The 16792-nt window shown below is 25.8% G+C and overlaps 1 protein-coding gene and 1 long non-coding RNA gene across 2 annotated transcripts; both read right to left on the reverse strand.

Annotated features, from left to right (window-relative positions):
- Positions 1-2146: 2146 nt before the first annotated feature.
- Positions 2147-3027, reverse strand: LOC145847632 (uncharacterized). The gene is made up of 4 exons (XR_014371425.1): positions 3014-3027; positions 2885-2904; positions 2400-2451; positions 2147-2189 (listed from the first exon to the last, which is right to left on the reverse strand). It is a non-coding gene; the product is annotated as an uncharacterized LOC145847632 (long non-coding RNA).
- Positions 3028-7005: 3978 nt separating this feature from the next.
- On the reverse strand, positions 7006-11749 carry LOC145847631 (uncharacterized). The gene is made up of 7 exons (XM_082953656.1): positions 11684-11749; positions 9299-9472; positions 8758-8813; positions 8132-8329; positions 7734-7784; positions 7488-7531; positions 7006-7195 (listed from the first exon to the last, which is right to left on the reverse strand). The coding sequence occupies exons 2-7, from the start codon at positions 9459-9461 to the stop codon at positions 7006-7008; spliced, it is 702 nt and encodes a 233-aa protein (XP_082809782.1). The 5' UTR covers positions 9462-9472; positions 11684-11749.
- Between the last annotated feature and the right edge of the window lie 5043 nt (positions 11750-16792).

The raw sequence follows: 16792 nt of genomic DNA on the forward strand, positions 1-16792 counted from the left end.
TGACTGTTGTCCATAATAGATTTCATCACAGTGCCCGTTATCTTGAGCGCAGGGTCGGTACGAAGTGACTCTCTTTTGCTGCCTTGCACTTTGGTAAGTCCTTTAGCATTTTTGTCAACTAAAGCTTGCTCTGGGCTCGCTGTGTAGAAAGGATTTCATGTGTTAAAGTTTTCATCATAATAGTTAAGGTGGTTTGGTTTTTATTACTTTTCTTTTATGTTTAAAAAAGTGGCAGGTCCAAATTCATTCTTTGGCAACTTTTTAAAAATGTTTCTTTATCAAATTGTGTAGTTTTTTATGTACTAAGTTGTGTTAATCTATTTAAAAAATCAAAATCTCACTCCCGCCTTGTTCTTGAGATTGTATATTAACATGCTTTCCGTCCTTGTTCGTTTTGAGCACAAAATTTTTCCAGGTACGGTACAAGCTGCCATCTTGCTTTGTGTTTACTGAGATTAATTTATTAAATTGGAAGATCTATCACAAACGAAACTGATAAGTTAACTTTTGTAATTCAATTCAATAGTAATGAACTTAGTTAATTTTGTGTAACAGTGCAAAAGTTGAACTTCAAAATTCTAATTTTTGCCACTCATTAAGTTGTACATAATTTCATACGGAAATTAACTTATATTGTACTTAACTAAAAGTTACATAAACGATATCAAAAATATTAAACTGATGGCTTACTTGGAAAAATTCGCAGTTTCATCTAAGAGAGTAAAATATTTTTTATACTCAGTTACAGCTGAAGAAGTATTATGCTACTTCAGTTATTTTAACAGTTATTAATTTTTATTAGTTAATAAATACAACACAAACATGTTTTATAAACACGAATATTTTTATTAACCTTTCGCTCCACTGGTAGCGTTCATCAGACCAACGACCTCAGTGTTGAGCCGCTTCGCCGCCAACCTTCTGCTGTTACGCCTCGAACCAGCTGCAAATGGCAACAAAATGTCACAAAACTGGTGGAACTACTATATTGATTTAAATTGACGCAACTTAATATATTGTATTGAGTCATTTAAATGAAAAAATTACAAGAAAATACAATAAAAACATATTTTTAGTTAATGCACGTATTACAAAAATTACTCAAACTGGAAAAACTGGCAAGTAATTTAACATGGCACAACCAAATATGAAAAAATTCACTATTAACGTAAAAAGTTGTAAGACATGAAATACTTGAAATAAACACCTATTAAAGTATCGCTAGCGGGCGCAATGGGTAGATGTTTTGGTGTTTGTGAGTTTCGACCTGAAGTATCACTAGCGGGCGCAATGGGTCGGTATTTTGGAAAAAGTAACTTTCGGCCTGAAGGCTCAGGTGTCTTTGCAGGCCGGTTTGGTCCTGATTGTCCGGAAAAATGACCAGTTGCGCTGGCAAGTTGTGTAAATTGGCCGGAATACCCGGACTGTTTTCGTTTCGGCACGAAAAGCACCTTTGGCGGCTTGGCAGGTTTTTGTTTGTTGAAACCCATCAATTTGAAGGCACGCGACTTGGAAAGGTCATTGTCGGGCGCGAAGTCAGCATTTTGGCGGGAAATGCCAGCAACATAGTTTGAACCTTTTTGCTGGTGTTTTTTTGAACTACCTAAATTTCAAAAAAAATATATTACTGATGTGAAAATCTCACCATATGTTTAAAGATTTATTATTTTTTACAATAATTTTTTTTAAATAATAACCTCTATAAATTTTTTTTGACTACGATATATTTAATGTAAACAAAAACTTAAGTAAACTTTTATAAATTTTCTTTAACTTTATATCAAAATATTACTTATAAAAAATTAATAAGATTACTTTTAAATCAATAAAAACAATTTTTGAAATCTTGATAGAATTTTTATGATATTTATTTTAAATTTAGATAAATTGATTTCTTTATAATCTGCACTTATTAAAATTAGTTATATATACAAAACGGTATTAATTTTTAAATTATTACAAATGACTAATTCATGGTAGAACTTTATTTCGAAAAACATATTTATTAAAAAGTCAGACAGTATAACCTGCACTTATTAAAAAAAAAGTTAACTTGCAGAGGTTTAACTAGAACGATTTAAAAAAAAAAAGAAGAGACTGGTAAAGTTCAAATAACTAATTTAAAGAAAATAATAAAATAGAACAAACTTGGAAAGAACTGATTGTTGTTTAAATCATCATGAACCCAGCTGTTATAATTCAATTAAAACATAATTTTACTTAAATCTCAAACTAGCGAATGTTTAAAAGACTCAAGGTAGATGCATTGATGCAAAGTTATTTTCTTTTTAATGTTTACAATACTACTTGTTGAACATTTAATATTTTCATAAATTCATTAAAGTACTATTATTTTTTTTCGTCTAATTGATAAAAACACAGATAATCAAAACACTCACCTTTTATTAATAATATTATTTTTTAGGAGCCGTGTTGATGTGTTGATGAACTCTAAATATATTTTGTTTTTGTTAGTTATAAATAACAAATACTTTTTATCTATACTAATCTTATTTTTTGCATTCAGTTTTAGTATTACTTTAGAGGTGGGCAGTGTATAGTCAAAAAAGATTTTTAACCAGAAACAGTTTTGGTTGAAAATATTTTAAGCAAAAGAAACAAAATTGATTTTTTTTTCTCACAAATATTTTGAGTGTGCTCTTGATATCGCTTTCAGTAGTACTTTTCAAAAGAACATATCATTGCGTTTTTACTTATAAATAGTTTGTTTTATTTCTTTTAGTATAATATTTCAAAATGGCCTGCGAAAGAATTTTCATGGTAAATATAGCCTGTTGACCAAAAATGTTGCCCACCTCTATACAAAAGTGTTAATAAAAAATACATTTTATTAAAGAACGAAAAAAAAAAATAATTTACGAACCCGTGCTATACTTGTTGTTCCTGAAAAATTGTTCTATTAGTAAATATTAAGTTTTAGCTAAACTAAAAATATAGAGAAATAATTTAAATCATAAAACTAATAATTATTCTATCAACAAACAGAACTTACGACTCCGTTCGAATTTCATGTATTCTTTCTATTGTCTGTAAAGTTAATTTTAGTTATTACAAAGTATTCATATTATTCTTAAGTTTAAAACAGCAAAATTTTATTCTTAACTAACTTACATTATAAAGACATTAAATTTAAGTTTTACTGAGATTCCTTTTAACTATTTTTTATAATAATAAATATTAATAAAATATCTGAAATTTTTGACATATTAGTAAATTAACTGTAAAGTTATTTGTTATATATAACTAAAAACTAAGTAATTGAAAAATTAGGTTTTAATTTCAGTTAACTAAAAAAACTTACTGAGGGTTGATCGGAAATGGGATTACCTAAAAAAATTATTAAGAATTTACAATTATTCATATTAATAAGAAACTATTGTTTACTGATAACATTGTTATAAACTACTGTTTAAAATTTTTTTGTTTATTATTTCAATAAATTTCCTATTTACTAAAAACTATTTTTTTAAATGCATCATAGAGTCTGTGTAATAACTTTTGTATGCTTTGTATAAATTTAACTAAAATGTGTCCAAATAGTGAATTTAACTTTAATAATTAGTAAATTTGAACTAATAAAACCAGTAAATATATCTCAAGTATCCAATTAACAAGATAACTTGTTGTATTGCTTATAGAAATAGGTACTTTATAAACAAATTAGAGCAAAATAGGTTCAATATCAAAAAACACTGATTTAACATGCGTTTGTGTTTTTACCAATTTAATACAATAAATTGTTCATTAACAAAACTAATGCATTACTAATTCTATACTTAAATAAATTTACAAAACAATTTGATATAATCTAAAACTATAATCTTTAAATAAAAATACAGCACTTTAAATCTATCAAGTACATTTATAAAATTTCTTGTATATTTTCTCTCTTAGGAGAAAAAACACATATATAATATAATAACAAATTTATACAGTTTTGAATAGTCATATTTTGTAAATAAATTTTTATTACATAATTAATAAATAAAAATAACAAAATCAACTTTCAATGTTTATCAGCTTGCATAGTTCGTAGCAGTTTAGATGCGCAACGCCGGTGAAATGTGACTCAACAGATTCTTTTGTGTTTTCCAATTTGAAGAAACACATTTTGCAGTACAACTGACCGTGGACTGCCACAATGCATTCTTTCCAAAACGCTGTTTCAAATAAAAAAAACTTTACTGAAAAGGTTAGTTTTCAAATAATAATAGTTTTCATTCAAATTGTGTATTGTATAGACCGTTTTGTTTTCAGCTAACTATCAACCTGATAATAAAAGAATTATAATTTAATAATAATTTTCACAAGCTTGTTTGTCATACTTTTATTATTCATAAACAGTTTTTCCACAGATATTTCTGTGAAAAACTAACTTATGAAAACAAACAAGCTAATTTAGTCTATAAAAAAAACCTCAAAAATTTCTAACGTTTCAAATAGAAGTTTATTGTTGGCGAAACAGCCGTGTAGTTGGCCTGCAAACCTGAAACTTCATAATCGGGTGGTTGGAAACTCTCAACTTTTTCAACTTTTATCTCTGGCGCGGTTGTGTTCTATATATAATCAAATATTGAATGTATACACAAACTTTGAATTTTATAACCAAGTAGTAAAAAAAAAAGTTTAAATTACGCTGGTTGTTATTTGATCATACATGTTCAGTATTTTAAATAAACAACTTAAATGGCAAAAAAAAACAAAACAGCATATATTTTATTATGAATCAGACATAACTAGCATAGCTATATATATAGCAAGTCAATACGAATATGATATAAAAAAAACTAAGTTAAAACTGACCTTATAAATAGGTGGATCGATCTTTTCAAATTTCTTATTGGTTTTCTGTGGTACGATCGTGTGCTGTATATAACCAAATAAACAATTTATAAATTTAAGTTTTATTACTAAGCCGTATCGAAAACAAATTACCATTTTTAAATTATATCTTTTGTAAAAACATCAAATGCTTTCAGAATTCAAAATAAATAAATAGCCAAAATTGTTCTAATTGATTACAAAATATTATACATTTTAAAATTAACATAAAAGATAGCATATATTTGCTCATGCGTTAAAAAGATTGGAACCAAAATGAATATAACTTCGATAGAAAAAAGTCAAAATTGAAACTGACTATATTTTTAGCAGGTTTTTTGGAAGACGTAGCAGACTTTTTCACCTTCGAAAATCTGTTGACACTGGGATCTTTAGCAGGATCGTAATCTTCATCATCATCACTACTGTAGCATTTGGATTGACCTTCAGAAACATCTTGATCTTCAGCATCTTCTCTAGTTGACATCGCTTCATCACCCTGTTCGCTTCTTGAACTTTCTCGGTGTTCAAAAAATTGATTATACTGATCAAACTTTTCTTCAAATTTATCCAGTCTCGCCTGTATGGCTTCAAAACTGTCAAGTTTGGTGTTATCGACTGCCCTGGTACGCCTGCATGTACATTATTTAGTTATAAAAACATCAATGAGGATATTTAGTTTAAGAAGAACAAACATTTGTCTTTATTAACCATTATTAAACATATATTGAATGCAAAAATTTTATTTGAATGGATGAGAGTTCATATAAAAGTACTTAACTTTCAATTGTGATTATATTTAAAAAAACAAAATGCTGATTTACAACAGTATAAAGATTTATTCCAAAAAATTCAAATGCAGTGGAATTGCAAATTTAAAATTGTGCGTATAAAGTCAATAAATAATTGTATTTAAAACAAATAAGAATCTGAAATATCTCTAAGTTGATAAATTGACTTTACTATACAAAATTAATTAGCAGCTACAGTTGAGTTTACAAGTTTTAAGACGCGCAACTAAAACTTCCAATAAACTGCTTTAAAATTTGATGTTTAATATAGATTATTTGAACATGAGTTAAGTAAACTAGTAATTAATACTAAATAAAATTGACAGTTCTTTTACTATTTTACACTTTAAGTCTTTTACCTGGAGGACTTATTATCAATTGGCGATTCATTTTCTTTCTTATGATGCTGATTAAGCTTTCTTCGTTTTTTCTTTGAAAAGTTGAACCAGCTGCCACTGAATCATCTTCAGCAACATTTCTTGACTGTTAGTTACAAGACTCTAGTAACTTTAACATTTATAATTTAATAACAAATACTTTAGAAGTTCTGTTAATACAAACGAAGGATGAAAATTGTTAACTAATTTTAGTATAAAAAAAACTAACACTTGTTGATGCTGCCTGTCTCTTTGTTATCTGTGCACTGTACGCTCCGTCCCTGAACTTAGCAGGCAGAAAAGTTTCCCTTCTCCGTCTACCTCTCACAACACCAGTTGGCTTAACAGTGTTGCCATCGAATTTCTTACTGCTAGTCTGTTTCACTGAAGGCTTGTTGTCGTCGGTTTTCAGTTTTGCAGGTTCAGCATGTTGCGTTGCGTTGCTTTTCATCACCTTTTTTGCAATTAAGTTTTAAAGCGAGTACAAGTTCAAGATTTTGATACTATATCTACTTGATTTTTACAGCTTGTAATATGAAGATTTTGGTCAATACTTATATTTTTAATCTTTCTTTAATTATTTTTTATAAAACTATTATTGATTGGTTTTGAAATAGTTAAGTTTCAAAAAATTGAATCTTACTAAATGTTTAAACTTTCACATTAAAATTATATCATGTTTTTCAAATATAGGTTTTAATAAAAACAGTTAGGAAGAAAAACATAAGTTTGCTATGATTTAAAAACAACAACTATAAGTTAAAACTGCTACTACACGTTTTTATTTTGGGCTCATAATAATGTAAAAACAAACTTGATTGCCGTCAGTTTTCTTCTTTTTTGATGTACTCAATTTAGTTCTAATTCTACTAGAGTTTCTCGTACTTTTCTCTTCCTCTTGTATTGTTCTGCAGGTTTCTGACAGCCTGAAAACAAATCAGTTTACTGAATCATTAAATATACAACCAAGAATTAGATGGAAAAAGTTAAGCAGTTTATTTATTTTGGAAAAGTTTATGAGCAAAATTATAAACATACATTTTATTTTCATCAGTTTTGTCTTCCTCAGAAGTTGGTTGATGAAGTTGTTTCAAAAGCTGGTTTAAAGTTTTTGGGGATTTAGTAAACTTTTCACGTCTTTGTACTATCAGTCTGCTAACAGGCGGTTGAGGTACACTTTGGCTGCTATGTTCAAATATAAATATTTCTATTTAATCAGTTACAACTAAGAACGTAGAGTAAAAAAAAGTTTTAATAAAAACCAAAAACTTTAATTGTAAGGGTAAATTTAATCATGTCTATTAGTAATAACAAAATTTTTAATTTATGATCATTCCATAGCGCATGAAACACTGTGTTAAATAAAAAACTCTGGATTTGAAACTGTATAATTCATACAAGTAATAATGTTAGTTAATTTCGTTAACAGATGCTTAATGACAAAAAACTTATTAAAAGTTATTCAATCATCACTCACTTCCTTGAAGGCTTTAGTTTCCTTCTGCTTATTCTTTCTCTTCCCTGATATTTTTTTTTTAACTTTTTGATACAACTAAATAAACTACTTTTTTTTTTATTAGTAAAATTTATGAAAAGTCAGTTGTCAGTACTAAGTTGTGTATATAAAAGTAAAGACTCATATAAGTAATACTACATTGATAATAAATTTTTTAGAAAAAACTTTAATAAACGTAACATTAAAATATATTAGAAATTAACTAACATAAGAGTTCCCATGACCATTAACTCTGCTAAGTTGATTTTCTTGGTCAGCCTACAATAATGAATGTAAATAATAAATAATGTAAATATTACAAAAGACAATTGATTTGCTATTTTTTTAATTAGAGCTTAGTATTGTGTTTTTAGGATAATTGCAATTACTATGCACGATTAAATGTAGAGTCCCTTTAAAACTCTACTGTTTAAAATCCTTTATTCATCAATATTCAAGGAAGGAAGTTTTTAAACTTGTAGTCTTAAAACTTATCCATCTCAACAAAAAAAATCTATTATGCTAAGAATTCAACACTTTTGACATGTTACAAAATGCCCATGCAAAATATAAAATAAATAATTTTCACTACTTCAACTATCATTACAGTAGTAAGTTTTACTTACCACACGTTCAGCTGCCTGTTTGTGTTTCAATGTGTTCATGTGTTTCACTATGTCTTTAAGATCGGTGATGTTGTCTAACACCACATCACAATACAGGCATTTCAGCAAGACTTCTCCACTCTTGGTTATTTTCTCAAACACTTGTGGGTATTTGAACATGGCCACATCATAGAGCAAATTTAAGGTATCGTCAATGACCTGTTGTTTGAAAATATTTTTATGGTTTTGTTTAAAAACAATAAAATATAGCTAAACACTGCTTTTAAATTGAAAATATTTTGTATGAAAATTTAGAACGTTTATGATATTAAATAGCTTCCCAGAAATTAATTTACAAAAATCTAAAATTAGTACATTTTTATACGTAAAATAAAAGAAATTTAACAAAGAAAGAAAAGTAAAGTAATAAAACAGTTTACATTTTTAAACTTTATGAGAAGTATAACTAATAAGTTAACATAGTTTGTTCAATTATACTTAAAAACAGCTCTAATAACTTCAAAAAAACATTTTTAAATGAAAAATGTTCATACTTGCTTAATAAGGGTTCAAACTTTTTTGAAACAATAACTAAAGTCATTAGGAAACATGTTTCAACCTTAATACCTTTAAATTAAATAACTCACATCATTTTCAGTTCTTAGTTCCCTTCTAGTGAACTCACCATCTTTTATTGTTGTGCCTGTTTTTGGTAAATATTTATGAAAAATACTATTAAAAAAAATAAAACTTTTAAAGATAACTTAAGTCTTTAAAGTTTTAATTATAAATGCTTTCTTTCAAAATAGTTTTACTTTTTTAAGTAAAATTTTTGTATGTCTTATTTCATAGCATATAACTATGAAGTCAAGAACTATTTTAAAAAAGAATAAGTTTATGATCCTACTTTAAAAATATATAACTTTTAAAGTGTAGTAAGTAACTATTTCAAAAAATTTTGTATAAGTTCCATGAAAAATAGCCTTAAATAACTAAAAAATCTTTTCTTTGAACAAAACATACTTTGAGAATTTTTAGTAATTAAAATGGGTCAAACTAACAAAACACAATCAACAAACTAAAAAATTAGCTAAAAATGATGCAATTTTAAGCTAATAATGTTATCTAATGATTAGCATTCAGCTACACAAACATCAAATCTTGTTGATATTTAAGAGTTGAAATTACCTCTCTGCTTACAAGAAATGTGTTTAGGGTCAGTTATGTGGTGGGCTGCATCTTCAAGTTCTACTAATGTGAAGCACCAAACGCAACCCAAATCCCCATTATGCTCTTCGTAATCATCATTGTACTTGTTTTTATAGTAAGCAGCATCTTGTACTACTTTCATCTTACAAGTTTCTGAAAACATATTATGTTACATTACTTGCTTGATTAGTTATCAGGTTTGCCAAATTTTTTTGAAAAATTTCTGAAAACATATTATGTTACATTACAGTAGACTACCGCTTAAGTACACAAATTGAACCCGACCAAAAAGTGCGTACTTAGCACGGGTAGTGCGTACTTTTTGATAACTTAGTATAGAATGAAATTTAATTGTTGTTTTCTTTCTTACAACTAGCCACCAAATAATTAAGCTAAATAAACAAGTCTTTTTATTTTGAATAACATTAATACATAATGCTAATCTGCAAAAATTTTTAATAGATTTTAAAATGATTTATTTTTTCTTTAAAAAGTTTCTTCATAATTAATACATACATTTAATATAGCAAGTCAATGTCAGTCAATGATATAAAAAAGAATATTAAGCCATATTTTTGATATTTTGTTTTGTTAGAGGGAAAGTACTAAACTACATTGTGTTTACCAAACATTTTCAAAACATCAATATATGTACATTTAAATTAAATTATGACTTAACTATGTTGTATATTTAGGTTTTTTAAACTTTATCATCTAGATTTATTTATTTTATAGCATTACAGCTCAAATATCATTATTTTTACACTTTTCTGCAACCACTACATAAGTATTTAGTTTATTAACATTTAATAACAGGACTGTCACAATCTTAGGCCTATTAGACTACTTAGGATTACTCACCCTAGTTTAAAAGTTGTTAAAGTCTCAGGCTAACTCAGCAAGTTGGCCATTCTACCTGGAACCTTTTAGATTTTTTATGTCTTTCTGGATAAGTGCGTACTTAAGGTGGGATGCGTACCAAAAAAAGTGCGTACTTAAGCGGTAGTCTACTGTACTTACTTGATTATGATTGCTTGGTTAATTATCAGATTTGGCTTTTTTTAAGAATTTTTTTAAGATTGTCTGAAGTTCTTCCAGGTTTTTAAAAGTACAAGTTTATGGGTCTATTTTTAGTTTTAACTTTAATATTTTAAATTCAAGGTTTAAGACTGTGTTAAGTAGTATAACAACGTTGAAAAGATACTTTAAGCCTACTTTAAAAGTGTTTTAGCAAAAAAATGTTTTGATGATCACAAAAATTTATATATATATGGTAGATTTCTTGTGTCTTATTAAAATTTTACTACTTATAATGTAAAAATTGTTTAAAACTCTAGGTTTTTCCAGGTTTTTTAGTGATTTTTGTTCAAAATTCCAGTTCTTTTTTAAAATTTCTCAAATTCCATGTTTTTTAAGGTTTTTTTTTTGCCTAATTTTTCAAATTCCAGGTTTTTCCAAGATTCCAGGTTTTTTGGCAACCCTGGTTATTTGTTATTAGAAATTAAAACTTTTGTTTTGCTTGTTTGTTTTTTTTATCAAATTTTAACTTTTAATCTTTTTTTAATTCTTTCTAACAGAGTTTTCTAAATACTTCAAGGAATTTTCCTGAAAATTTAAAATAGTTCTCATAAAAAACATAGAAAAATATAGATTTTTAGTGATTTCTAGTTATGAGCTGTTTTAGTTTTCTCCTTCCAAAAAACTCATTGTAGTTTCTGACTTCAGCCATCTATATCTCATAATTATTTTGAATTTTTAAAATCTGTGAAAAGCAACTTGTAGCTTAAAACTTAAAAAAACAAGACTAAACTGTAAAAAAGGGTGATGACCCCCTCTCCTTTATGCCTTAAACATTTTTATCTGATACACACAGTAGCTAAGAAAACATCTTCAACACAGAAAAATAATCATTAATTAAGGGCATAAAGGAATAGGGAGGTAAATCACCTTTTTAACAACTTAGTTTTGTTTTATTGAGTTTTAACTAGAAGTTGCTTTTTACAGATCTCAAAAATTGTTTTGAATTTTTAATTCAGTAAAAAGCATCTTGTAGCTTAGTTAAAACTCTTTGAAACTAAATCAAATTGCAAAAAAATGACTTACCCCCTATGCCTTTATAATTATAATTTATATTTATTTCCACATACACTTTTTTTGGACTTTAATTCTTTTAGATTTTTGTTATATTTATATTTTTTATGGTCTTGCAAAAAAAAAGTTTAAAGTTTACAACAAAACATTTGTTATGATATAGTAATACACCACAAAAAAATGTTAAGTGAAAGTAAGGAAGAACATTTTATATACAAATAAATATTGATACACAAGTTTGTGGTTTTTAAATGTACAACAACAAAAAATTACTTTGTTATAAATCCCTTTTGAATGTAGTATTCAGTTCATCATTTGATCAATTTGAGCAATTTAAATAAGTATTGACTTATTATTTAGCATCATAACAAAAGTTTGCTAAATACAATTTTTATAAAATCCCCTAACTTACAACTTTTAAAAATTTAATTTCTAAAAGTTTTATACCAGGGACTAAGCTGCTCGATCAGCAATTAGTATATCATGTTTATAAGAAACCGTGAGCTTTATAATTGTTATTGTATGAAGAAAAATCTTTTAAAAGTTACTAAAAAAATAACAAAAATTAAATATGACTGGAAAATTCTAAATAAACTGAAAAAGCAAACAAAAATATATAAACAGGGTTGTCAAAAGTTTTTTAAGAATTTTCGATGTTTTTTAAGTGTCTTCCAGGTTTTTTATAAATTACTTTTTCATTTTGTTTCATTTTAGTATTAACTACATTTAAGGTAAAATTTTATATATTCGGTCAAGCTAATTTAAATTTCAATAAAAAAATTAAAGTGATAACTTTATTTATGACATATTTTTTGTTTTAAATCAAAATTAAATTGTTCTTTATTTAAGTTTCCTTTTTTCCAGTTTTTTTAAGATTTTTTAGTGATATTTGTTCAAAATAGGAAGTTTTTCAACTTTTTTTTTTTTTAAATCCCAGGTTTTTTTTTGTACCAAAACTGTCAAATTCAAGGTTTTTGACAATCATATTTAAACTGTAATAAAGTTTTAATATGAAGCTTTGTAAACAATATAAGTTCAAGTAATTAAGATCTTCAGACAAAAAAAAACTTTTAAGTATATATGTTGCTGGACAATTCTAAAATCGTTTATTATTTATCAAAAGATAGCATAAAGTGGAATTACAGGAATCTTTCTTATCTAACAAAAATCGATATATAACAGTTATTGAGCAATCATAACTTCTTTTGTGAAAAAATTTTCAATTCAGAGTCATACACTGTTACTAAGTAAAATAATGGTTTGCTTACGAACTAGTTTTGTTTCTATTCTGCTAAAAGTATTACTAAAATTTGGAGTATTTTGAGTTATTTTACCTGTACTCTTTGGGTAGAGCTTTCATTAAAAGTTTGCAAACAAATATTAAAAAAATACTTTTACTTGGTTAAATTTTTTTTTTCAACTGATATACAGTAATCTTAATTTTGTGCACCAGCTTTGGAAACAGCCCGAAACTACTAAGTAGGATGTGCATAGCTAAGAACAAAGAAGTACCACTATAGTTGGAAAACTGCAATTTAAACACAAACTTTTTTGATCAAAAATGGGTACTTAAAGAAGAGACATACATAAAATTTTTAACTCAACAGGAAGAACTGTACTATAAATGAATATAATTTTTTCACATTTATTCCCATCTTTTTAATCTTATTTTATTAATCATTATAAACTTGAACTTCAATCTTATTAAAATTTTGTATAAATTAAAAGGATAGTATTTATTATACATAAGAATATTTCAAAATTAATAACTTTTTTTGGACAAATCCAACAAAGGGTGTAAAAAATAAATGGGTAGTTTACTAGTAATGGGGCTGTATCTAATGAAAGAGGTAATTAATATTTAAATTTTTGCTGTTATTAAAATCATTTCGAGAATATTAAGATAGAATCTGATTAAATAAAAATATGTATGTTGACTAATTTTTACAGTAAATGATCAAATACAAAACTTACAAAAAATAATTAATCTTGGTTAGATTAATTGGATAGATATAAGTTAGGTGGGAATAATTCAAATGAAAATTAGCATTCATGTACTCATAATGAAATTTCATGAAATCATAATAAGTCCATTGAATTTGATTGTAGACCAGAGTTACAAGAAATAAAGAATTCTCAATACTGAATAAGTGCTTGTTTGTTTTAAGTTATAACTTCATGCTTGAGTAACATATATTTATCAAATGGATTTAAAATAGCATTATATTATAAGAAATACCTCATGATAATATATTATGTATGTGACATAATGCAATTTTAGAAATTAATTTAAATTATATGTTCGGCATTTTTTCTTTGTAAAATGCATAAATTTAATTATTAAACTATTAACTACTTTGTAAATCTTTATACAATAAATAGAAACTATTTAAAGTTTTAAGTAATAGCACTTGTATTTTATTTACTATATTTAAGTTTTCAAGTTTTTTTGAAAATATTTTTTATTAAACTACATAACTATTAAATTAAAAAAATCAAGTATTTTCAAAAGTATTTATCATTATATTAATATTATAGAAGTTATAAATATATCATTAAAAAAATTGATATTGCTATTAATCATTTAATTTAGTAATCATTAATTAATTGTTTATTATTACATAGACCTAAATTTAAGTAGATAATCATCAGCATAATTCATAAAACAAATTTAGTTACTTTAAACCTTGGTTAAAAAATACTTTAAACCTTGTTTGAAATTACTTTTGTGATAAACTACAGGGTAGCCTAAGGTTTTCTGTAAAATTTTTCAGGTGTTCTGAATTTTTCCAAGATTTAAAAAAAACATAACTAATGGTCCATTTTTTGTAGAAATTTTACTTCAAGTTAAATAAATGTTTTAAATAGAATAACATTATAAAGATACTGTAAAATTACTTTAAAGGTATTATCTAATAAATCAAAAGTTCATGATATTTTTTTTTATATATATGACAGATTTTTTGCATCCAATCGAAATTTTATTACATTGAATGTAAACCCAATAAAAAATATCAGGTTTTTTTCAGGTTTTTGTAAGATTTTCGTTCAAAATTCCAGGTTTTTGTAATATTCAAGGTTTATTGTCAAACCTGTTAACTAGTTCAAAAATTGTGTCAAATTTAAAAAAACACACCAAAATGTTTTATTACTCAAATATTATGTAATGCTGAGTAAAAACTAGCTGTATAAGACTAAATAAACACAAAAGTTCACTATAGTTTTTCTAGGTTATATTAAAACTAAACCATGCATGAATTAGAAAATTAATTGTAGTGCTGAAAATACGCAGTATTCAGCTTTAATTGAACCTGCTAATCAAAAATGATTCATTTTTTTTTTTTCCATACTTGAGTACTTAAAACAACATAAACTCAAAATAGACAACTCACAACTATTGCTAATAATTATTTTCATGACCATTTGTAATTTTAATGAAATGTCAACATTATCAGTTTTCAAGCAAAGCATACTAATTTATGATACCATGATAAAGATTGGGTAATTTGTGAATGACTTCTCTGTTTTAATAATTCAGATCAAATTTCAGTCAGTAATAAATACCCATTCCAATAGGTAATAAAAACTGTATCATTTCTTTTTTGATAACCCCCGAAACCAAGACCTAAGCAAAACTTTTCTCAAAACTTTAAGATAAGGGTTTAAGGCGGAGTTTCTAAAATTTTGTTTAGTTGTTGTGAAAGCAAAAAGCATTAATTTTGCAATAAAGTCTAGAGTATTGTGTTGACTGTGGTCATTACTGATTGAAACCATCAACTATGCCTCAGGATTTTAGCTGAGCAATAAGTCAAAAAACTAAGTTAAAACTTATGTTTTAAAATTTTAAACATAAATGTAGTTGTGCACCCAAGTAGTGTTTTCAGATTGTCTTAAGTTATTTAAAATTGTTGTTTTACAACTTAAAACTTTTGGTTTACTACCCTTATTCCAAACTATTTGATGATCACATTTTAGTAAATTTCAATAATATAACTTAAAATTTATATTTATGACTGTTTTTATTATTTTTATGAACAAATGCTTTAACAAAACAGTATACCCTTATTTTATAAAATATTTATCTTAAACAATGTATTATTATTTGTTAGTTTCATCAGTCTAACTACAATTATACATCTTGCAGCTATTACAAATCAAAAATGCTCTTTTCAAGTAGTAAAAGTTTTGCAACAGCAGCTTTTACACGTTGTAGAAATTTCTAGCTTATAAAAACTTTATTCAGATTAAATATTTAAATGAATAAAAAATTGATTATAAAGATAACAACACTTTACTTTAAATGTAATGAGTTGTTGTTTAACAACAAACTTGTAATTTAGTTAGTACGTTAAAATTAAAAATTTAATAAATTACCAAGTTGATGTTAAGAATTTCTACTGGAATATAATATAAAGATAACAGTTCAATTAGTTAAATGAAAAAATCAATTCAAATATCTAACTTAATTTTCTAAAGTTTAGAACAAGATTACCAGACTTTGAGTATGGTTTAAATTCAGTGATTGTAAATGCTCAAAAAAATTATCTGTTATTCTAAGTTGATATAAATATTGTTTAAAAACTAGGCTAGTATATTTAAAGGTCAGTTGGATTTGCACATTTTTCTAGGTAGTTTTTAACTATAATTATTAAAACTCATATTTTGATTAATTTTTAAAATGCTTGGGTAGAGTGAGTTAGGGATAAGTCAAAAAAAAATTAGAAAAGTTTGCTGACTAAGCAAATATGCAAACAGAACAACTCTAAGTATATTTTCCTTTAACTTAATTCCATAGAATAATTTAAGCTTTCATCAAAACTATTAATGATTAATTTTACAAATCCTACTCTGTAATATAAATCCTAAACAAAACTAAAAACATTGTAAAAAGCTCTGACAAGTATGAATCTAACTAAAGCATGTAAAAAGCTGGTTGAAAAATAAACCCTGTACAATTTGCAAAAGTTTTTTAATTGAAAATGCCAGTACAAGTTAATTAAAATAGTGCAGATTTTTTGATTTTATGTAAATCAAAACTATTAGAACTTTAGTATATACCATTACAATTCTTATGAAAAAATCACTCAAGCTTATAAAAATAACTCAAAATAAAAATAAAATGCTGATGTAGGTGGAATTAATGACATTTTAGTGTTTAAAAACTAGGAAATATATATCTTAGGAGTATATAAAAAACTAATAAAAATAAGTTAAAATTTATAAAATTTTAAACTTCTTCTAAAAACATCTCAATTTTATTTTTTTTAATAAGAAAATTCAATAAAAGTTTAAATGTAGTATCACCCCAGTTAAACATCTAAATATATTGCAGAGATGAGATAACTGCATGTATATCATGCAGTACTTAAAATTTAGCCCTCA

This window comes from Thalia democratica, unplaced genomic scaffold (genome assembly GCF_965202585.1).
Source record: "Thalia democratica unplaced genomic scaffold, ktThaDemo2.hap1.1 HAP1_SCAFFOLD_1000, whole genome shotgun sequence".
In the NCBI taxonomy this organism is placed as follows: Eukaryota; Metazoa; Chordata; class Thaliacea; order Salpida; family Salpidae; genus Thalia; species Thalia democratica.